The 22,958-nt window shown below is 43.2% G+C and overlaps 1 protein-coding gene across 1 annotated transcript; it reads left to right on the top strand.

Moving 5' to 3' along the window:
* The first annotated feature begins 10,614 nt into the window (after positions 1–10,614).
* Positions 10,615–22,407, top strand: LOC142372165 (polyserase-2-like). The gene is made up of 10 exons (XM_075455007.1): positions 10,615–10,696; positions 14,148–14,168; positions 14,298–14,466; positions 15,187–15,455; positions 16,906–17,054; positions 17,737–18,028; positions 18,116–18,287; positions 19,392–19,645; positions 19,727–19,824; positions 21,394–22,407. Exons 1-10 carry the CDS (start codon positions 10,642–10,644, stop codon positions 21,703–21,705), a joined length of 1,791 nt encoding a protein of 596 aa, XP_075311122.1. The 5' UTR covers positions 10,615–10,641; the 3' UTR covers positions 21,706–22,407.
* The last annotated feature ends 551 nt before the right edge of the window (positions 22,408–22,958 follow it).

The following is a 22,958-nucleotide window of genomic DNA, read 5'->3' as shown; positions in this document are numbered from 1 at the left end:
TGTGGTATTTCCATCAGAAATGTGCTCGGCTGGGTTCGGTCCTCTGGGCCCATTCGTGCCTTCTGTTGAGGTTTAGGATTACATTAACTTTATTCAGAGCACTGCTTACTTTAGGAGTTATCTTATCTGAAAGAAACTGGACTTTGATCCTATAAAGTTAAATATTCTGCTCACTAAATAATGAAAACGGTGTTTAAAACCGTCTCCTTAGAAGTTTGTTTCTGGTTGTTTTTTATCAGAAGAAATCAGTGAATTTACCTTTTTAGTCCATAAATCCTCAGAAAATAGTGAAAAATTACTCTTCACCGAGTTCTTTGTCTCGTTCTGTGTTTGTGTCCCTTCTTCTATCAGCTGATTTCTGAAGGTAAATCCACAGGTGGAGCAGAAAGGTGGTGTCGCAGCCGTTTGTGGTTGTGTGTGCGGTTTTGATCGTGAACGCAGCGTCTCCTCCTGAAGGTTGAAATAAAAGATGTGAACGTTTTCTGAGTAACACCATCACCTCCACCTGTCACACCTCCACCTCGGGCTGGGCGATATGGGAAGTCATATCACAAAATAAAACAAATCAGTATTTTGTTCAATCAATTTAAATGTTTCCTGTTTCTCTTAATTGAAATTTGAAGATATCAGAAGGTTAATTTTTTTATTAAATATTTATTTTCTGTCAAAGTTGAACGTGACATGTGACACTATCCAACTGTTTCAGATGAAAACAGAACGGGTGTTTTTGAATTAAAATCCAGTATCTAATAATAATCCAAAAAAGCTTGCGTCCTCGGTACTCAAAACGTATTTTCCGGAGTATAAGTCGCACTTATTTAGAAATTTATTTCACAAAATCCAAGACCAAGAACAGACCTCGTCCTTGTTGAGGATATGATCCGGTGACATTTTGTGTTCAGTGACCTGTTTTCAATGAACTCGACCTTGTCGACCTCGGCTTGGAGGCTTTAGCGTCGCATGAAGGCCCGCCTGCAAAATCATTTATATTCATCTCCGTGGAGAGTATCAGGGACGTTGTTCAAGCTCCCACCTGTGGACTCGTCCCTCCAGCTCCGGCCATCTTGCTTTCAGCAGGCGATTAGCTTCCTTTGTTAGCGTATAGTTGTCAGTAGCCTAGAGCTGGCAATATTTACTCTTTGGTTCATGTCAGTCAGTATAAATTAACATTTAAAAACAAGTTCAATTATATATATTTTGATATATAAGTCGCAGGACCAGCCAAACTATGAAAAACAGTGCGACTTATACTCCGGAAAATACGTTAGCGGTATTCCCCGTCTTTGTCGGAACGTGCGCTCGGCCTAACTCGCAGTGCACGCTACTCTGTTTGGTGTCAGACTTCAAAAAAACAAAATACTTCCACACCACCGAACTTCTCGGGCCCTTCTTACCCTTATGTCATCCCTTACACCCTGGGCTGCTGTCATGGCTCTATTCCAGCCACGTCCCAGCCCCACCTCCACCTGTCCCAGGATCACCTCCACCTGTCCCAGCCCCACCTCCACCTGTCCCAGGATCACCTCCACCTGTCCCAGGATCACCTCCACCTGTCCCAGCCCCACCTCCACCTGTCCCAGGATCACCTCCACCTGTCCCAGCCCCACCTCCACCTGTCCCAGGATCACCTCCACCTGTCCCAGCCCCACCTCCACCTGTCCCAGCCCCACCTCCAACTGTTCCAGCCCCACCACCTGTCCCAGGATCACCTCCACCTGTCCCAGCCCCACCTCCACATGTCCCAGGATCACCTCCACCTGTCCAGGATCACCTCCACCTGTCACAGGATCACCTCCACCTGTCCCAGGATCACCTCCACCTGTTCCAGCCCCACCTCCACCTGTCCCAGGATCACCTCCACCTGTCACAGGATCACCTCCACCTGTCCCAGGATCACCTCCACCTGTTCCAGCCCCACCTCCACCTGTCCCAGGATCACCTCCACCTGTCACAGGATCACCTCCACCTGTCCCAGGATCACCTCCACCTGTCCCAGCCCCACCTCCACATGTCCCAGGATCACCTCCACCTGTCCAGGATCACCTCCACCTGTCACAGGATCACCTCCACCTGTCCCAGGATCACCTCCACCTGTTCCAGCCCCACCTCCACCTGTCCCAGGATCACCTCCACCTGTCCCAGCCCCACCTCCACCTGTCCCAGCCCCACCTCCACCTGTCACAGGATCACCTCCACCTGTCCCAGCCCCACCTCCACCTGTCCCAGGATCACCTCCACCTGTCCCAGCCCCACCTCCACCTGTCCCAGGATCACCTCCACCTGTCCCAGGATCACCTCCACATGTCCCAGGATCACCTCCACCTGTCCCAGGATCACCTCCACCTGTTCCAGCCCCACCTCCACCTGTCCCAGGATCACCTCCACCTGTTCCAGCCCCACCTCCACCTGTCCCAGGATCACCTCCACCTGTCACAGGATCACCTCCACCTGTCCCAGGATCACCTCCACCTGTTCCAGCCCCACCTCCACCTGTCCCAGGATCACCTCCACCTGTCACAGGATCACCTCCACCTGTCCCAGGATCACCTCCACCTGTTCCAGCCCCACCTCCACCTGTCCCAGGATCACCTCCACCTGTTCCAGCCCCACCTCCACCTGTCCCAGGATCACCTCCACCTGTCCCAGGATCACCTCCACATGTCCCAGGATCACCTCCACCTGTCCCAGGATCACCTCCACCTGTCACAGCCCCACCTCCACCTGTCCCAGGATCACCTCCACCTGTCACAGCCCCACCTCCACCTGTCCCAGCCCCACCTCCACCTGTCACAGTATCACCTCCACCTGTCCCAGCCCCACCTCCACCTGTCCCAGCCCCACCTCCACCTGTCCCAGCCCCACCTCCACCTGTCACACGATCCAGTAAAATGTGAAGCTGTATTTAAGGTTTTTGATGGTTGTATTTATTATCATTGTTTTGGATTGTGCGTGTGCTGGATTTCAAATGAAAGTGTTGAGAAAACAATGAGTGCACGTCTTCTTCTTTCTGACTCGAGAGTCCTTTCGTTGTGCAGCTTTGAACCATCCGGCTGCTGCTGATGGAGCTCCAAACAGGAAGTTACTGACGGTGTTCTCCTGGTGACTTTCACCTCCTGAACTCTGGACCGAATAAAAGAAACTCCCCGTATGATTCCTGGCACTGCTAGTTTCTTCTTCTTCCGTCTGGTTTCCGGAACTTGGCGACTTGGCTGCCAAAACTTAGTTCTGGTATTTTCTCACGGCCTCACAAGGAAGAACTGGACAGACGAGTATATCCAGCAACAAAAGTTACACAAAACAAGTCAAGAAAAAGAGCTTCCATGTGAAGAAATGTAGGAAAATATATCTTATGACAAAAATCTCTGAATGATTGGCGAGTTTTCCAAATGTGTCGTAAATAATTCACATTAAACAGTCTGAAGTGAAGCTAATTAACCCTAAAAACACAGAAATGTAATGTTATTATTGATGGATCTGTTCTTTAAAGTAACAGCTGTGGCAGCTGGATGTTTTACGGACCAGGAGAGACTGCTTCCACCTCTAAGACTCCTGTGCTTATTTAACTTTATTAAAGGGATAGTTCGCCTCTTTTGACATGAAGCTGTATGACATCCCATATCAGCAACAGACGAGCAGCAAACACCGTAACAGGTACGGCTGTCGGCAGCAGGCAGTGATACGAAGGGAGAGAAAATAGGGCCAAGAGATTGTGAGGTCTGACTTTTTCCTGGAGAACGATTTTGTGATGCAAATGTATTACTCTGTTGAACGCATATTGTTTTGAGAAGCAAAACGCTTTATTTTTTAAACCCCAGCCAACTAGCCGGACTACCTTCGTCAACACCAAAACGAGGCTGGAACTCTGCTCTCAGGACGCAGCAGGGGGTAAGAAGATGTTCATAAATGATATTGCTGATATGGGATGTCATACAGCTTCATGTCAAAAGAGGCGAACTGTCCCTTTAAGGGACTTTCCGATCGCGCCTCCTAGGGAAAGTGTAGAGCTGGAGAGAAGATGTCCTGGTCGTGGAGCACCGGAGCAGCTCTTTACCCTCTCAACTTATCACAGGGTGTGTGGGAGCTTGTCCAACCATTCCTCATATTCTGCTCGGGCCGCGTCCCTCGTGTGTCCTATGGGAGGAGTTCCAGGAACATCAGGCCTCTGAGAGGTGAGAGCTTAGTTTGAGCTGCCAGCAGTAAGTCGGACGCATCTCCGGAGTGTGTTCGATTCCACCAGAGCTGCCCTTGGTCACCGTTTCTATTCATAACTTTTATTTATTTCTAGGCACAGCAAAGGGCCGGAGGATTTCCTGTTAGGAAACTTTGAATCTTTGCTTTCATTGCAGAGAACTAACACCTCCGGGTCTGAGGCTATTGTCCTCAGTGATGGGAGGGAGGTCTCAGCTTAAACTCACTCAGTGGGGTCACATGGCCCTGAAAGGATCGGATTATTGGCTAAATTACAAAAAGACTGAGTTATAAGGGTAATTCTCCTTGGATATATGGCGGTGAATGAATGGGATCAGAGGCACAAAGCGTGTCATACCCCGGTATGATAGGTGGCGCTGTACCCATTCCAGCTGTTGCTAATAGAGCCACTTCCTGTTGACCTCTTCACCACCAACAACAACAACAAACTCAGGCATTGGAGAAAGATGGAGAACGCAGAGCCAGATGAAGCTACGTCCCTCTACATTTGGTCTGTGATGAGCTGCTTGTTGCACAAACTCGATGCCCAACGGAGCATTCTCCATCGCGTTGTTTGTTTCTTTCTGACGGCGACAACAACAGGAATATCGTCTCCTTTGACTTCCGGGTCACGACCCCGGGAAAACATCTGGAGCATGCGCAGAACGCAAAGTCTGATTCACCACGTGCTTCAGCGTCTACAAGCAGGTTTAGAGTGACTTTCAACCCAGTTATCTCGGGGTCTTAATCCGATCCAATTTATAGTCAGATTAAGGTGTCTACATGCACTTAATAACTCAGTCTGATTGTAATTTAGCCAATAATCCGATCCTTTCAGTGCCATGTGACCCCACTGAGTGAAAGTTTGTTCAAATAAACACTTCATCCTGCTCAACGTCTGTTAATCTAAACAACAACAACAACAATCACATTTCAGGAGAAGCAACAGCAGCTGATTCAGAAAAACAAAATATACATAAAGATGCGATTAATTTCATTAGTTACTGGCTTATATTCTTCAGTTAAACTAAGTCAACTTTACCTGCTGTGACCTCAAACAAGCCCTACTGCATGCAGGAAACACACCATTCCTGAAGTTGTATTTTACTATTCTTGTACAAATATCGACTATAATCATTCATAATCATTTTGGGGCTGAAAATGCATTAAGATATTTAATCGCGATTAATCGCATTATTACCCAGTTAACTCACTATTAATCACAACATAATTGCACTTTTAAGACTTTTTTTTAGGGCTGGGCAACGATTAACATGTTTAATCTAATTAATCACATGATTTCCCTGATTAATCACGATTAATCGCATTTGTACGCAAAATCCAAAAGTAGCGTATAGCTTTTAGCATTTAGCTTTATTTTAAATGTGCTGCCATATGAATGAAAGTGCCATAACATTTGTTGTGCAAACACACTTTTAACATCAGCATCTTTCTGTAGTTTTTATGTAGAAGCCTCGCTCCACTGTCTGTTTCCTTGAATGACTTGCTGCTATCAGTTGTGTGTTTTGCCTTTAAGTGATATTTTAGACTGGAACTACTACGCTGAGAAGACAATTCAACTTGGCAGTGTTTACAGATGACTTTGGTTCTGTCGACTCCGCCGTCTGGAAGAACTTTAAAATGAAAATGGCCGAGTAAAAGTTCCGTACCCTTCTCCATGTTTGGTGGATCCGCCGATTACTTTCTTTTCCTGTTCCACAGCAGACAGCAACAGACTTTTACAAAATAAAAGCCTGTGAGCGACAGACTTTTACAAAATAAAAGCCTGTGAGCAGCAGACTTTTACAAAATAAAAGCCTGTGAGCAGCAGACTTTTACAAAATAAAAGCCTGTGAGCAGCAGACTTTTACAAAATAAAAGCCTGTGAGCAACAGACTTTTACAAAATAAAAGCCTGTGAGCAGCAGACTTTTACAAAATAAAAGCATGTGAGCAACAGACTTTTACAAAATAAAAGCCTGTGAGCAACAGACTTTTACAAAATAAAAGCCTGTGAGCAGCAGACTTTTACAAAATAAAAGCATGTGAGCAACAGACTTTTACAGAATAAAAGCCTGTGAGCAGCAGACTTCTAAAAAATAAAAGCCTGTGAGCAACAGACTTTTACAATAATAAAACCTGCGTTAATGCGCGATAAAATATTTATCGGCGTGAATAATCAATGAGTTAACGCGATAATAACGAGTTAACTCGCCCAGCCCTAATTTTTCTTTCTCCATTTTATCTTAAAACCACGAGCTCAAGCTACGAGGGTCAACGAGAGGAATTTTCATGAATTATTAATCCGTTAATTTTCCTCCAGTTCATGTTTTCCTCTTCAGGCGGAGTAATTAACATCTGAGAGTTACCTGGTTGTAGTCAGAATGAAATCAGGTGTTTGGGGGGATTTTAAATGCAGCAGTGAGCCTTTTTTTGGCTCTTTTGAGGCCCATAAACCCGTCACACTCGGATCTAATGGATGGTCACCAACACCAGGCCTGCATCAGGAGGTTCAGCTCTGGACCGAGTTTGATTTCCTTTTAATGCACATAAACGCAAGAACATGCTTTTCCACAGGGGAAGAAGACCAGAAGGAAACCCTGTTTTGGGTTATGCGATTTACCATAATTCTGCTTTTGTAATATTTAGTCATTATTTCTGCCTGATTTGTGGTTAAACCAAACTTATCTTTCAGTCTCTTTTAAGCTAACCAAACAGAAGGGATTTAAAGGTTTATCATCGCTGGAACCACAAACACTTCAAAATGATCTTTTATCCAGGGTGGCCGCGGGTCCTTAAAAAGACTTAAAAAGTCGTAAATCAATTTTCCTGAAAATAAGACCTTAAAAAGTATTAAATTGTCTTAAATTCAGATTGCATGGGTCTTAAATATATGTGTATTTTTCTTTTTGCTCTAAAGGAACAGTATTTTTTTTAATATATATATTTACTTGATTTTATAAGTATTTGTTCATGGGACTTAAATGTTCTGAAAATATTGTAATAAATTTAATTTAGGACAGTGATGACATTTTTGTGATCTTTTCGCATCACTTGGTATTTCCATCGTACGTTTGGTCTTAAATTTCATTTAGAAGTGGTATTAAAAGGTCTTAAAAAGTCTTAAATTTAACTTGTTTATACCTGTATACACCCTGTTATCATTTATAACAGCATTACTGACTTTATTTTTATAGCATTACTCTCTTCAGGACACCTGCGTCCTTCTTTTCTCTGAATTTAATTAAATCTTTGTTACTAAATATAGTTTCATGTGACTAAACAACACCGATGGGGACTTTTCAGGTTATTACGGTGCAGGAGGCGGCTTTCATTTGAAGATGAATGTGCCTTTATTGGCTCCGTTCCTGGTTGTTTGTCGCTAGTTATCTGGTTTCACCAGCATAGATTATTTTTCCTCTTCTGCACAACCATAGAACACTTCCTCATATTTCACCGCTAATCCCACATGTTATTAAACCCAGACGCTTCCTTGTGAGGTGGAACAGGTGGATCCAGTTCGCCTTCACATTCGGGCCAACAGTAATGCCCTGAAAGTCCCACAGTCATCACATGGAAACATAACTTGGTTTCGAACTGGAACTTGATATAAAATACAATAAGTTAATTTGAGAGCCGGCGCTGGCAACATGTCTGCTGTGAAAATGTTTAGGACACTTCCTTTATGATCAGCCTTTAATACGAGACACGGCAGGCAAAAACAGGGATTTTTCATGCAGTGGTCAATTTTTAGATTTTAGATCTACTCCTTCATTGTGTGTTCTTTCAACCTGCTATAAAGAAAACGTTGAAAACATAAATTAAAATGTTTATTTCATCACATTTTGTTTACTCGCAGCAGTACGTTTCGCCCCCCTATTTAAATCTTTAAATGCCGTTTTCTCAAAATCATTTTTTTGTATTTTTCCAGCATCAATATCTCAGCCTATGGAGCACCTGCTAACACCAAACTTTCCAGTTATACACTTAGCAGTATTCTGAAGATATTTACAGAAGGATCTGTTGATAAATCATTCCTGGCCTCATTTATGTGACAATATAATAAAAAAAATATGATGTTTTTTAGACAATGGACAGTATACTTTGATTTCCTAGGAAATGAAAGCAGATATCCTGAAATCCCTCTGTAATTTTGCACCTTGCTTTATCATATGTTCAGATCTATCTTCCGGAAATATACGCAAATGTACGCATATTTAATGAGATAATTTGCATAATTAAACATACAAATTTCTAAAACCTGTAATATATATTTTTTTCATGCTTGTATAAGTAATCAACTGAGGAAGTTTCATGGTGATATCTATTATTTTAAAATATTATCCTATTCACCTGCGCCCCCCGGGCACTGCTGGGCCCATTCAGGCCGGGAATGTGCACGACAAAGGTCAGTGCACTTCAGGCCGGGTCAGAAGCTCGGCATTTTAAGGTTCACAAACATCTCTAACGTTGCTTTGACGGACGAACAATCCCTCTTAGCTCAGGCAGAGCTGGGAGAGTCGACTGGATCGAAGGATTTCAGATGGGAAAGAATTAAAGCTTAAAAATGCTCCTCAGATTGTGCTTATTTCATGATTCCCCCAAATCTATGTCTCTGACATCATTGTGTTTTAAGAAGGAATGTCTCCGATTAATCGCACGAGCGTCTATAGTTAACTTGCGATTAATCGCACGAGCGTCTATAGTTAACTTGCGATTAATCGCCTCGCTCCATGTTTGCTGGATCCGCCGATTACTTTCTTTTCCGGTTCCGCAGCAGACAGCAACAGACTTTTAGAAAATAAAAGCCTGTGAGCAGCAGACTTTTACAATAATAAAACCTGCGTTAGTGTATACTCCCCTAACCCTAACCCCACAGGTTCAGTATTTGCAACATGAGCAGTTACACAGAAGTAGAAATGGTTCTGTGGGCATGAAGGATCCGTCCAGTTAAAGAACTGCTGAAATCCTGTGCCACAGTTCACAGGAGCAGCATCTTTTTCTGCCCTCCCGGTACAAACACCTCGGGCTGTTCTTTGAGGCCGCCCTCAGGGCTTCTCTGCTGGGGGTGGTTTTAATCTTGTGGCTGATCACGCACTTTTTTGGCAAACGGTCGGCTGTAATTCACAGACTTCCTCGTGATGCACCAGGCTGTTGTTTCAGGTACTTTCCTCGCTTCCTCATTCACTCTCTCTTGATGACAAGACATCAGATAATAAGCAGAAACTCTCCGAACTCATCATGTAAACAACAATCCACCATTTCAACATTTGAAAGTCGTTCATAAACTAACAGTAAGACGATTTTAAGTAAGTTTTGAGTTGAATTTGTCACTTTTCTCTGTGACTTCCCTTTTTTCTCAGCTGGTAAAATGATCTTTTTCAGTGAAGCTGTTCAACGAAGCACTTTAAATGCGACTCTTATTCACATTTACACTCATAAATTACTTCTTTTTACACTGATGAGCACATTGGGGGGACATGGGGCTCAGGGCCAACTCCTAAAGGTCGTAAATGCTGACCGAGGTAACCATTAATTTCCTTTATTAATGTGTTGAAGCCGAGCTTATTGGTTCACATGAACTTTCACGGTTTTGGCCCCAAAAGCTTAAAGTCGGAGCTCTGTGATGCCGACACTGAACCTGTTTTTCTGCACAAGGTAGCCTCGCCTGGGCCGTGATATGTCCAAAGTAGGAGTTAACGAGTTATTATCGCGTTAACGCATTAATTATTTAACGCCGATAAATATTTTTATCACGTATTAACGCATTTTTAAAATGTATTTATTTATTTTTTTAATTAAAAATAATTGTGCCTTTAATGGATAGGAAAGTTCAGAGAGACAGGAAGCAGGGGGCAGAGAGAGGGGGAACAACATGCAGCACAGGGCCGTCCGATGCGGGACTTGAACCGGGGCCAGCTGCAGCGAGGACTATAGCCATTATGGCACTTTCATTCATATGGCAGCACATTTAAAATAAAACTAAATGCTAAAAGCTATACACTACTTTTGGATTCATTTTTGGATTCTGCGCACAAATGCGATTAATCGTGATTAATCAGGGAAATCATGTGATTAATTAGATTAAACATTTTAATCGTTGCCCAGCCCTAGTCAAAAGTTATGTAACTCAAGCATAAACTCCTCTTTCGGTCCCTCTTCTCGTCATTAACCCCACCTGGATGTTGGTCCCAACTATTCCAACCTTCATCCAACAGTCTTAAACTGTAATATTCAGAGGAAGAAACTCACATTCTAACGGTGTAAAGGTGAGATTAAGCAAGTTTGGAGGGGAAACTACCTCTTTGATGTGGGGAAAAGGCCACAAAACACAGCCTGAGTCAGGTGAGGAGTTGGGCGTGTCGTTGGATAGGTGACTGTCAGAAGGAGGTGTGATTAAATGACGGGAGGGTTATTTATGCTGCAGATTATCTGGTCATGCATAGTTACCGTGATGGCTTTCTACAAGCTGATCTGTGTGGCGGCCGTGCTGACTCTCCTCTCACAGGGTAAGAATCGACTCTCTGCACACACCTGGATCATTTGGTTGGTGGTTAGTCTTATGGTAGGGATGGTTTAGTTGGTGGTTAGTCTTATGGTAGGGATGGTTTTGGTTGGTGGTTAGTCTTATGGTAGGGATGGTTTTGGTTGGTGGTTAGTCTTATGGTAGGGATGGTTTTGTTGGTGGTTAGTCTTATGGTAGGGATGGTTTTGTTGGTGGTTAGTCTTATGGTAGGGATGGTTTTGTTGGTGGTTAGTCTTATGGTAGGGATGGTTTTGTTGGTGGTTAGTCTTATGGTAGGGATGGTTTTGTTGGTGGTTAGTCTTATGGTAGGGATGGTTTAGTTGGTCGTCAGTCTTATGGTAGGGATGGTTTGGTTGGTGGTTAGTCTTATGGTAGGGATGGTTTGGTTGGTGGTTAGTCTTATGGTAGGGATGGTTTTGTTGGTGGTTAGTCTTATGGTAGGGATGGTTTGGTTGGTCGTCAGTCTTATGGTGGGATGGTTTGGTTGGTGGTCAGTCTTATGGTGGGATGGTTTGGTTGGTGGTTAGTCTTATGGTAGGGATGATTTTGTTGGTGGTTAGTCTTATGGTAGGGATGGTTTTGTTGGTGGTTAGTCTTATGGTAGGGATGGTTTGGTTGGTCGTCAGTCTTATGGTGGGATGGTTTGGTTGGTGGTTAGTCTTATGGTAGGGATGGTTTTGTTGGTGGTTAGTCTTATGGTAGGGATGGTTTTGTTGGTGGTTAGTCTTATGGTAGGGATGGTTTGGTTGGTCGTCAGTCTTATGGTGGGATGGTTTGGTTGGTGGTTAGTCTTATGGTAGGGATGGTTTTGTTGGTGGTTAGTCTTATGGTAGGGGTGGTTTGGTTGGTCGTCAGTCTTATGGTGGGATGGTTTGGTTGGTGGTCAGTCTTATGGTGGGATGGTTTGGTTAGTGGTTAGTCTTATGGTGGGATGGTTTGGTTGGTGGTTAGTCTTATGGTAGGGATGGTTTGGTTGGTTGTCAGTCTTATGGTAGGGATGGTTTGGTTGGTGGTTAGTCTTATGGTAGGGATGGTTTGGTTGGTGGTTAGTCTTATGGTGGGATGGTTTGGTTGGTGGTTAGTCTTATGGTAGGGATGGTTTGGTTGGTGGTTAGTCTTATGGTAGGGATGGTTTGGTTGGTGGTTAGTCTTATGGTAGGGATGGTTTGGTTAGTGGTTAGTCTTATGGTATTGATGGTTTTGGTTGGTGGTTAGTCTTATGGTAGGGATGGTTTGGTTGGTGGTTAGTCTTATGGTAGGGATGGTTTGGTTAGTGGTTAGTCTTATGGTATTGATGGTTTTGGTTGGTGGTTAGTCTTATGGTATTGATGGTTTTGGTTGGTGGTTAGTCTTATGGTAGGGATGGTTTGGTTGGTTGTCAGTCTTATGGTGGGATGGTTTGGTTGGTGGTTAGTCTTATGGTAGGGATGGTTTGGTTGGTGGTTAGTCTTATGGTAGGGATGGTTTGGTTGGTGGTTAGTCTTGGGATGGTTTGGTTGGTGGTTAGTCTTATGGTAGGGATGGTTTGGTTGGTGGTTAGTCTTATGGTGGGATGGTTTGGTTGGTGGTTAGTCTTGTGGTAGGGATGGTTTGGTTGGTGGTTAGTCTTATGGTGGGATGGTTTGGTTGGTGGTTAGTCTTATGGTGGGATGGTTTGGTTGGTGGTTAGTCTTATGGTAGGGATGGTTTGGTTGGTGGTTAGTCTTATGGTGGGATGGTTTGGTTGGTGGTTAGTCTTGTGGTAGGGATGGTTTGGTTGGTTGTCAGTCTTATGGTGGGATGGTTTGGTTGGTGGTTAGTCTTATGGTAGGGATGGTTTGGTTGGTTGTCAGTCTTATGGTGGGATGGTTTGGTTGGTGGTTAGTCTTATGGTAGGGATGGTTTGGTTGGTGGTTAGTCTTATGGTAGGGATGGTTTGGTTGGTTGTCAGTCTTATGGTGGGATGGTTTGGTTGGTGGTCAGTCTTATGGTGGGATGGTTTGGTTGGTGGTTAGTCTTATGGTAGGGATGGTTTGGTTGGTTGTCAGTCTTATGGTAGGGATGGTTTGGTTGGTGGTTAGTCTTATGGTAGGGATGGTTTGGTTGGTGGTTAGTCTTATGGTGGGATGGTTTGGTTGGTGGTTAGTCTTATGGTAGGGATGGTTTGGTTGGTGGTTAGTCTTATGGTAGGGATGGTTTGGTTGGTGGTTAGTCTTATGGTGGGATGGTTTGGTTGGTGATTAGTCTTATGGTAGGGATGGTTTTGGTTGGTGGTTAGTCTTATGGTATTGATGGTTTTGGTTGGTGGTTAGTCTTATGGTAGGGATGGTTTGGTTAGTGGTTAGTCTTATGGTATTGATGGTTTTGGTTGGTGGTTAGTCTTATGGTATTGATGGTTTTGGTTGGTGGTTAGTCTTATGGTAGGGATGGTTTGGTTGGTGGTTAGTCTTATGGTGGGATGGTTTGGTTAGTGGTTAGTCTTATGGTGGGATGGTTTAGTTGGTGGTTAGTCTTATGGTAGGGATGGTTTGGTTGGTTGTCAGTCTTATGGTAGGGATGGTTTGGTTGGTGGTTAGTCTTATGGTAGGGATGGTTTGGTTGGTGGTTAGTCTTATGGTGGGATGGTTTGGTTGGTGGTTAGTCTTATGGTAGGGATGGTTTGGTTGGTGGTTAGTCTTATGGTAGGGATGGTTTGGTTAGTGGTTAGTCTTATGGTATTGATGGTTTTGGTTGGTGGTTAGTCTTATGGTAGGGATGGTTTGGTTGGTGGTTAGTCTTATGGTGGGATGGTTTGGTTAGTGGTTAGTCTTATGGTAGAGTTGGTTTGGTTGGTGGTTAGTCTTATGGTATTGATGGTTTTGGTTGGTGGTTAGTCTTATGGTGGGATGGTTTGGTTGGTGGTTAGTCTTATGGTGGGATGGTTTGGTTGGTGGTTAGTCTTATGGTGGGATGGTTTGGTTGGTGGTTAGTCTTATGGTAGGGATGGTTTGGTTGGTGGTTAGTCTTATGGTAGGGATGGTTTGGTTGGTGGTTAGTCTTATGGTAGGGATGGTTTGGTTGGTGGTTAGTCTTATGGTAGGGTTGGTTTGGTTGGTGGTTAGTCTTATGGTAGGGATGGTTTAGTTGGTGGTTAGTCTTATGGTAGGGATGGTTTAGTTGGTGGTTAGTCTTATGGTAGGGATGGTTTGGTTGGTGGTTAGTCTTATGGTAGGGATGGTTTGGTTGGTGGTTAGTCTTATGGTAGGGATGGTTTGGTTGGTGGTTAGTCTTATGGTAGGGATGGTTTGGTTAGTGGTTAGTCTTATGGTAGGGATGGTTTTGGTTGGTTTACTTCTTTAGATCTGAAGCAGAATACAGTAAAGTCACTGAAAAACGTGCTTTTCCAAATGGATTAATAACACTGCAGACACTGAACCCATCACTGTGAATTTAAATGTTATTTTTCTGTTTTTCAGAGTCAGACTCACAGCTGTCTCGTAAGTTTCCAGCTTAATAACTTCCTCAGGTCGTGTTTACAGCTTTACATTTCATCATTATTTCTGGCAAAGTAAAATCAGTTCGACGTCCAGGAGTTTACGTGGTGGAGTGTTTTACTGTTTCCTCAGAGTGCGGTCGGGCGCCGCTCAACTCCAGGATTGTTGGGGGCCAGGATGCCCCTCCGGGCAGCTGGCCCTGGCAGGTCAGCATGAACATCTTTGGGACTCACATCTGTGGAGGATCCCTCATCAACAATCAGTGGGTGCTGACCGGCGCCCACTGCATCAGCTTCCCAGCGTGAGCAACATGGGCATAGAAAAGCAATCGGCAATCGGCTTGTTTTTGTTTTAACGTCCTCTCCTTACGAGGCATCTCTGCAGAATGAAATGTGATTGATAAACTATAATCTAATACACATAAAACACACACATAGTGACCATTCATACTTTTTTCAAGACACAAACTCTATACAGATTCATAATCTGCCTGTTATTATTCGTAGTGCTGATAATAAAGTTAAAAAAAATGAAATTCTATAGAAATCATGTATTTAAATGCATTTGTGCTTGACTTTCCACTTTGCGCAAGACAGCAAGGTTATAAAAGTTATATTTTTGTGCATATAATATCCATAGCCATACATACAGGCATACCTTTTCCCCTCAGCACGCTGTGTCGTTAATTAGCGGCTATAACTTATGAGAGTGTGCAGAGTCGGGGATGGGCTGCAGCCCCCCAGCGACCCTGAAATGAATAAAGTGGGTGCAGAAAATGGATGGAGGCCATGTTTCACCACAGAGAACATTCCTTATACATAAGTTAATAATGTAGCATTGAGAGCAATAAGTCATTGAAATAATTTTGTATTTATTTGGAGTTATGGCAGTGTGGTTTCATCCTGTCCCGTCTCTCGCTCGTTTACACAGATAATATTGTTTAAAACTAAAATGGCAAAAGACGACCTGAGCAGATCTGGACTTCACATGTTCCGTTTTCTGTCTCTTCTGACGACCTCAGCTTTCTCCTGCCGGGTCTGACTCTGACTCTGGGACGCCAGAGTCAGGCGGGACCAAACCCAAACGAAGTCACTCGGGGTTTATCAGGGTTCATCATTCATCCCAACTACAACTTCAGAACTAATGAGAACGACTTGGCCATGCTGAGGCTCTCTGCGCCGGTGAACTTTACCAACTTCATTGCACCGGTCTGCCTGGCAGCCACCAACAGCTCCTTCCACTCAGGTGTTGATGCCTGGGTCACCGGCTGGGGAAACATTCAGTTTGAAGGTGGGTCATGAAGCAACAGATTTACAGTAATGTCAAGAGAAAGTGGAGCTGAAGCACTCCAGACAAACGTTTCCTCAGAATCATTTACATACATCGTTAAAAAAATGAATGATGAAATCGAAATTGAGAAATAATTTGGAGGAAATGAATAGATCAATACGATGCAAAGGACAATAAATATATAAATAAAAGTAAGAAATTAACAAAGAAAGAAATCCAATATATTCCATGAAAAAAAATTAAATCGAAAACTGAGTGGCAACATAAATAAATAGCGATAATATATAAAAATTAATATATAATTATTAGGGCTGGGCAAGTTTACTCGTTATTATCGCGTCAACTTGTTAATTATTTAATGCCGAGAAAAATTTTAGCGTGCATTAATTCAGGTTTTATTTTGTAAAAGTCTGTTGCTCACAGGCTTTTATTTTGTAAAAGTCTGCTGCTGTCTGCTGTGGAACCGGAAAAGAAAGTAATCGGCGGATCCACCAAACATGGAGAAGGGTACGGAACTTTTACTCGGCCATTTTCATTTTAAAGTTCTTCCAGACGGCGGAGTCGACAGAACCAAAGTCATCTGTAAACACTGCCAAGTTGAATTGTCTTCTCAGCGTAGTAGTTCCAGTCTAAAATATCACTTAAAGGCAAAACACACAACTGATAGCAGCAAGTCATTCAAGGAAACAGACAGTGGAGCGAGGCTTCTACATAAAAACTACAGAAAGATGCTGATGTTAAAAGTGTGTTTGCACAACAAATGTTATGGCACTTTCATTCATATGGCAGCACATTTAAAATAAAGCTAAATGCTAAAAGCTATACACTACTTTTGATTATTATTTATTTATTTATTTGACTATTTTTGGATTTTGCGTACAAATGCGATTAATCGTGATTAATCAGGGAAATCATGTGATTAATTAGATTAAAAATTTCAATCGTTGCCCAGCTCTAATTATTCTTATTATCATTTATTACTATTTTGTTTTCTGTTAGTAGCATTTATCTTTTAAACGTAGGTATTTATATAATTGTATTTATTTTGGCAGTTTCAGTCCTCCATAACGAACATCTGATCTTTTGTACGCATGCAGGCTAGCTCTTGTTAGCAGTTAGCACATCTGTATTCTCTTCTTGTGGAATGGATCACACAGACCAGATGACAGTGTGGTCTGCCCCACATTATTGTTAAATGTCGGCACATCTGAACTGTCATAAAAACTGAAAAGTCGCACTAACTTTACAGTTTATCTTTGTTACCATGACGCATGGCCAAGCTAGCTTTTTCCCGCCTTTTTTAAGCTTTGCACTAAGCTAAGCTAAGCTAGCCACTTCCTTGGAATCAATTATATTTCCCCATTATATTTAATGAGCTGCATACATCCTGGACACCTGTCACAGATGAATCAAACGTGTTGTTTATAAAACTGGATTTGTGCCCCTTTAGTGCCACTTCTTTCTCCTCCAAACCTGACCGAGGTGGAGGTGCCCGTTGTGGGAAACAGAGAGTGCGATTGTGATTACAGAAACATCCAAAATATCACTGAAAACATGATGTGTGCCGGACTGCGTGCTGGAGGGAAGGGCCCCTGTCAGGTGATCATCTTTTCCCGTTTCTATCAAATCGTTCCACCTTCTCACCGGGGTCAGCTCTATTTTCCCACAGCCCTATGTCCCACAACTCCATGTTCTCACATTTCTGAGTAAACTAATAGCGAAAAAGGTGTAAAGACATTTGGCCTGCACATGCTAACCTTTTTATTTTATTTTTATTTTTTATTATTTCCTCAGCTGTTTTTTTAGCTTCATTTCCAAAAGTATAAAAACACCTACAACTGCACTGGTACTACTAATACTACTGCTACTACTAATAATAACAATAATAATATGTATTTCATGGCTAAATTAGCTTTACACCAAAAAAAGTGGCCTATAAAATATCATCACAGTCCGGGGTGGCGCACTTGACCAGTGTCATTCATGACCCGGTGGTAAGCTGCCATAAAATAAAATTTATTTATTGGATATATGTGTTCTTCATGTAGTTATGTAGAGGAACATTCCCATACAGACCCCACATAAAAATTATGTATGGGCCTCCCTCACTGTGCTAAGTGACAATAAAGATTAGTGAAAACTTTCATTAAAATTCTAAATTTTAGACCAATGGGCCTAAAAATGAATAAAAAAGTCTTAGCAATGTGGGACCAATGGGCCGTGGGAACATAGATACGCTCCCTTCTCACCTGTTCTAAACCGACTGTTTCTGGCCTTAAAGGGCGACGGAGGAGGTGCTCTGGTGATCAAGCAGGGCGATCGCTGGATTCAGGCGGGAATCACAAGTTTCGGAGTCGGTTGTGCTCAGCCAAACTTTCCGACAGTCTACACCCGAGTGTCCCAGTACGAGATGTGGATCAGCAGCATTCTGACCGGAAACCCGCCGGGTTTCGTCACCTTCACGTCCGACGGGACTGACGGCGACCTCAACTTCACCTGCCCTCCACCTACAGCCCCCCCCACCACATCAAACACCACAGCTGGGCCCACGCCAACAGCCCCTCCCTCCGGACGTGAGTATCACGTCAACACGTGGACGGATTTAAAGTTTAGCCCGTTTGTTCAGTTTCATGGTCTCTACCTGTGGCTTCTCTCTCCAGCGGTGGTCTGCGGACAAGCCCCCATGAATTCTCGTATTTTGGGGGGAAGCTCGGTGGCGAGGGCCGGCGAGTGGCCGTGGATGGCGAGCCTGCAGAAGAACGGACGGCATATGTGCGGTGGGACGCTGGTGGCTGTGGACTCGGTGATGAGCAATGCAAACTGCTTCTCAGGGTGAGTCACCGCCGAGGCTGATGGGTAGTGGACGCGCCATGAAAGAATGTCAGCCAATTCCCTGACCTTCTTAGTCTCAAAAGACTTGTTCACTGGGGTGGTCCGTGGCGTAGTGGGTTGAGCAGGCGCCCCATGTACAGAGGCTATAGTCCTCGCTGCAGCTGGCCCCAGTTCGGCCCTGTGCTGCATGTTGTTCCCCCTCTCTCTGCCCCCTGCTTCCTGTCTCTCTTCAACTATCCTGTCCATTAAAGGCACAAAAGCCCCCCCCCCCAAAAAAAAAAACTTGTTCACTGCTGGTTTGGCTTTACACACCGTTGTTACTATAAACATAGATATCGACAGTTTAATCCTCTTTAAAGGGACAGTTCGCCTCTTCTGACATGAAGCTGTGTGACATCCCATATCAGCAACATCATTTATGAACATCTTCTTACCCCCTGCTGCGTCCTGTGAGCAGAGTTCCAGCCTCGTTTTGGTGCTGATGAAGGTAGTCCGGCTAGTTGGCTGGGGTTTAAAAAATAAAGCGTTTTGCTTCTCAGAACAATATGCGTTCAACAGAGTAATACATTTGCATCACAAAATGGTTCTCCAGGAAAACGTCAGACCTCACAATCTCTTGGCCCTATTTTCTCTCCCTTCGTATCACTGCCTGCTGCCGACAGCCGCACCTGTTACGGTGTTTGCTGCTCGGTCTGCACAGCAGGCAGTGATACGAAGGGAGAGAAAATAGGGCCAAGAGATTGTGAGGTCTGACTTTTTCCTGGAGAACCATTTTGTGATGCAAATGTATTACTCTGTTGAACGCATATTGTTTTGAGAAGCAAAACGCTTTATTTTTTAAACCCCAGCCAACTAGCCGGACTACCTTCATCAACACCAAAACGAGGCTGGAACTCTGCTCACAGGACGCAGCAGGGGGTAAGAAGATGTTCATAAATGATGTTGCTAATATGGGATGTCACACAGCTTCATGTCAGAAGAGGCGAACTATCCCTTTAAAGTATTCATATGCAAATGATAATAAACCGGATCCCAAGTAGCTGAAATTGCAAAGTTCCAGTATTTGTTAGAAAGCAGTGGGACTCAGGCTGTTGTCACCCACAGCTCCCCGGTGGCGTCTGAGTGGACGGTCGTGTTGGGTCGTTTGAGGCAGAACGGATCAAACCCCTTCGAGGTGTCACTAAGTGTAACAAACATCACTCTGAGCAACCAGACGGGGTCCAACGTCGCCGTGCTGCAGCTGTCCGCCCGACCCACCCTGAGCGTATACATCCAGCCCATCTGCCTGGACACCGGGCGGAGCTTCCCTGTGAGCTCCAGGTGCTGGGCTGCCGGCTGGAGCTCTGGGCGAGGAGGAGGCGAGTCCACCGCGCAAATACTGACACGGTAAAGAGAAACCTCTCAGATATCACCTTAAACTTTTTCTTCTCCAACTTCAGAAGAGCAAGTCCTCCAGGAGTTCCAGACCACGGTACAAGCCTGTGGGAATGCATCAGCAGCCGACAGCATCTGTACAGGAGAGTTTACACTGGAGCAGGTACATTATGGGATTATTATCCACCAGCTGTTTATATATCCTTGTTTTTCATTTGTGTCTCTTTAAAAAGGAGACACTTTGGATCCAGTTGCTAGTGGGAAGCTCTCATATAAACTGTTTCCTGACAGGATGGCTCCCTCTGAAAGGAAAAACATGACTTACCCAGAGAAAGCTTTCATTTGGAACTGCTTTGATTTAAGCCTCTATTTAATGTCGCCATTTCTTTGCTTTTAATGAGAAAGGCGACGCCCTCATTTGCATAAAGAAGCAGAAATGCGAACAGGAACGCAAGAACAGAGACGGGAGAATAAAAAGACGGGTAGAAAGTTCTAAGTGGAAATGACAGAAATAAATGCATCTATAAATAAGATTACAAAGACTAAATAAACAAAGAATGTCTGGTGAAATCTAAATAAAACAAATAATTTGATGAAATTAAATCATTTATACGCATGCAGGCTAGCTCTTGTTAGCAGTTAGCACCCTGGTCTCTTCTTGTGGAATGGATCACACAGACCAGATGAAAATGCGGTCTGCCCCACATTATTGTTAAATGTTGGAACATCTGAGCTGTTATAAAAACTGAAAAGTCGCACAAACTTTAAAGTTTACCTTTGTTACCCGACGGCCAAGCTAGCCGTTTCCCGCCTTTTCTCAGCTAAGCTAAGCTAAGCGAAGCGATTCCTTGGAATCAGAATTCTCATAAAACTGAGCAGGAAGCAGTGTTAATTTCGTCAGCTTTTTTTAATTTAGTCTTAGTCTTAGTCACAATGTCGAAAATCAATTTTAGTCTTAGTCATTTTAGTCATTTTAGTCATTTTAGTCAACACTGTACATAATAGAACTTCTCCGCACACTGCTTCTCTTTTTAACATATATCACACTGTACAGAATAAACCTTCTCTGCAGGTTGTTTTGTTGTCCTTCGCGTTGTAAACGAAATGGCTCCATACATCCAGGCGTTGTTTTCGCCCAGCTCCAACAAACCGTATACCGGTATCCGAGCCCGACGCCATGACTGGACTGCAAAGTTGAACTAGATACAGTTATGTTATAGCTAGCTACCGGCTACGTTACTTGACATGGGAAGGGCCTAAACTCAACTGAACTCGACTCAATGAACTACTATTTACTAATATTTACTATTATTTAATATTGAGCCGTGCGAGGCACTGTGGGACAGGCGCCGTGCAGGGACAAACAGGGCAACAGCGCGTAATCTTCTATGAAGTTCAAGAAACACTTATATTAACAATTATTATTATAAACAATTACATTTTTTAATGTCCATTCGTCCATGGCTTGTAAATTTCGTCTTGTCTTAGTCTCGTTCACGAAAATCATTTTTTATTCTCGTCATATTTTTATTTTCTGGAAGCAATTTTGTGCGTCATCGTCTCGGGAAAAAGGGGCGTTAACAAAATATTTTCCTCATCGTCCTGGTTGACGAAATTAACACTGGCAGGAAACTGTAAATTTATGTTTTATATGCAGTATTTTAACCACTACCTCCATGTTATTTCAATAAATGAGATGAACTGATGAAAGATTTCCCATGTGTATGCTCAGGGCGACTCTGGCGGCCCGCTCATGTGTAAGCAGGACGGCTCGTGGTTCCAGGCGGCCGTGTTGTCTGCTGCAAACGGCTCTGCCAGGAGAAAACGAGAGGATCCAGTGAAGGTCTTTGATAAAGTGAGCCGCTTTCAGTCCTTCCTGGTTCGCACATTGGGGGCGTTCTTGTCTCCACCAGACGTCAATGCCACCGCCGCCGCAGCCACCACCAACGCGACCGCGACCACCGGGGGCGCTGCAGCTCACTCCTCCTCCTCCCTCGGCCTCTTTCTCTTCGTTTTTGCCTTCTGTCTCCAACTCTTCTCATAGAGGCGTCCATCTGTACCCGATTCACACGACGTGTCATACACAAATGAATGTGAACAAACGAGTTAAACTCTGTCAGGTTTTCTGAAGCTAATTTTCACCCCTCGGGACCCGATAAACCTAAATCCAGTGAGTTGATTGTTGATCAAAAAAGCAGAACTTTGCACAAGAGAAATTTTGAAATCAGGAGTTTTTGCATGTAACAGGGTAGTTTATACTGTAGAATTTCTCATTTATCACTAAAGCAAGTAATTAAGTCTTCAAGATGCCCTCAGATCTGAACATTAAAGTGATGTCAGACAAAAGAAGGTAAATAAATACATTAATTTCCATTTCCTGGTGCTGGATAGATATAATAATCCTGAGGCATGAGGGGGCTGCAGTGACCCGTCCTGCCCTCATATACAGACAAATATTCATGGAAAAGCTCCAGCTTTTATAAAATAACTTCCTCTTAATAGACTTTGGGATGGTCTTTGAAAACTGAACTTAAATGGATGTTTTATTCTTGTATTATTCTCCTAGTATCTCCATGATGATTCCAAACTGAAGGTTCAGATTTATATTTTGCAGAGGTAAAGAGAGCGTTTTCCTTGTGGAAACTTGACACGAATGGATCATCGTTGATCAGAATCAACATCAGGCCAACGAGTTCTTTCATGTTAGAACTTCCCAGATTGAAACCATTAAAAACACATGATTGTTCTCGTGTTTGTGTTCATTTTTCGTGCCTAACAGGTAATAAAAGATTAAATGTTTTCCCACCAGTTTCTTTAGAAGACAGTAACAGATGATACTAACTAAAAACTTCTTCGTAAAGACATTAAATACAGCTTTACACCCTTTTTTTTTTTACATTATTTTTTTATTGAGGCAAATAAATGTATACATTACAGCAATCAATCTTTAGCTTATGGCCTATGGATATATACATTTTATATAATGAAAAAAATGAAATAAGAAAAAAGAGAAAGATAAAGAACATCAACATGGGAAGCTTACACTTTATATTCCATTTCAATATGTACATCTAGAAAATGTTACTATAATGAGAAAGAGAAAAAAAAAGACAGAGGATAAAACAAAATAACGCCAGCTAACAAAAATCCTCTCTTATACATGCAATATACGCAGTCCACTTGGTCCAAATTCTAGAGAATTTTTCAATCTGGATTCTTAGTGAGTCATTTTTTCCATCACATATATATCATGAATGACATCTAATCAATCAATTAGTTTATCAGGATCTGGTTTCA

This window comes from Odontesthes bonariensis, chromosome 21 (genome assembly GCF_027942865.1).
Source record: "Odontesthes bonariensis isolate fOdoBon6 chromosome 21, fOdoBon6.hap1, whole genome shotgun sequence".
In the NCBI taxonomy this organism is placed as follows: Eukaryota; Metazoa; Chordata; class Actinopteri; order Atheriniformes; family Atherinopsidae; genus Odontesthes; species Odontesthes bonariensis.
This window is presented reverse-complemented; position numbering and strand designations above follow the sequence as displayed.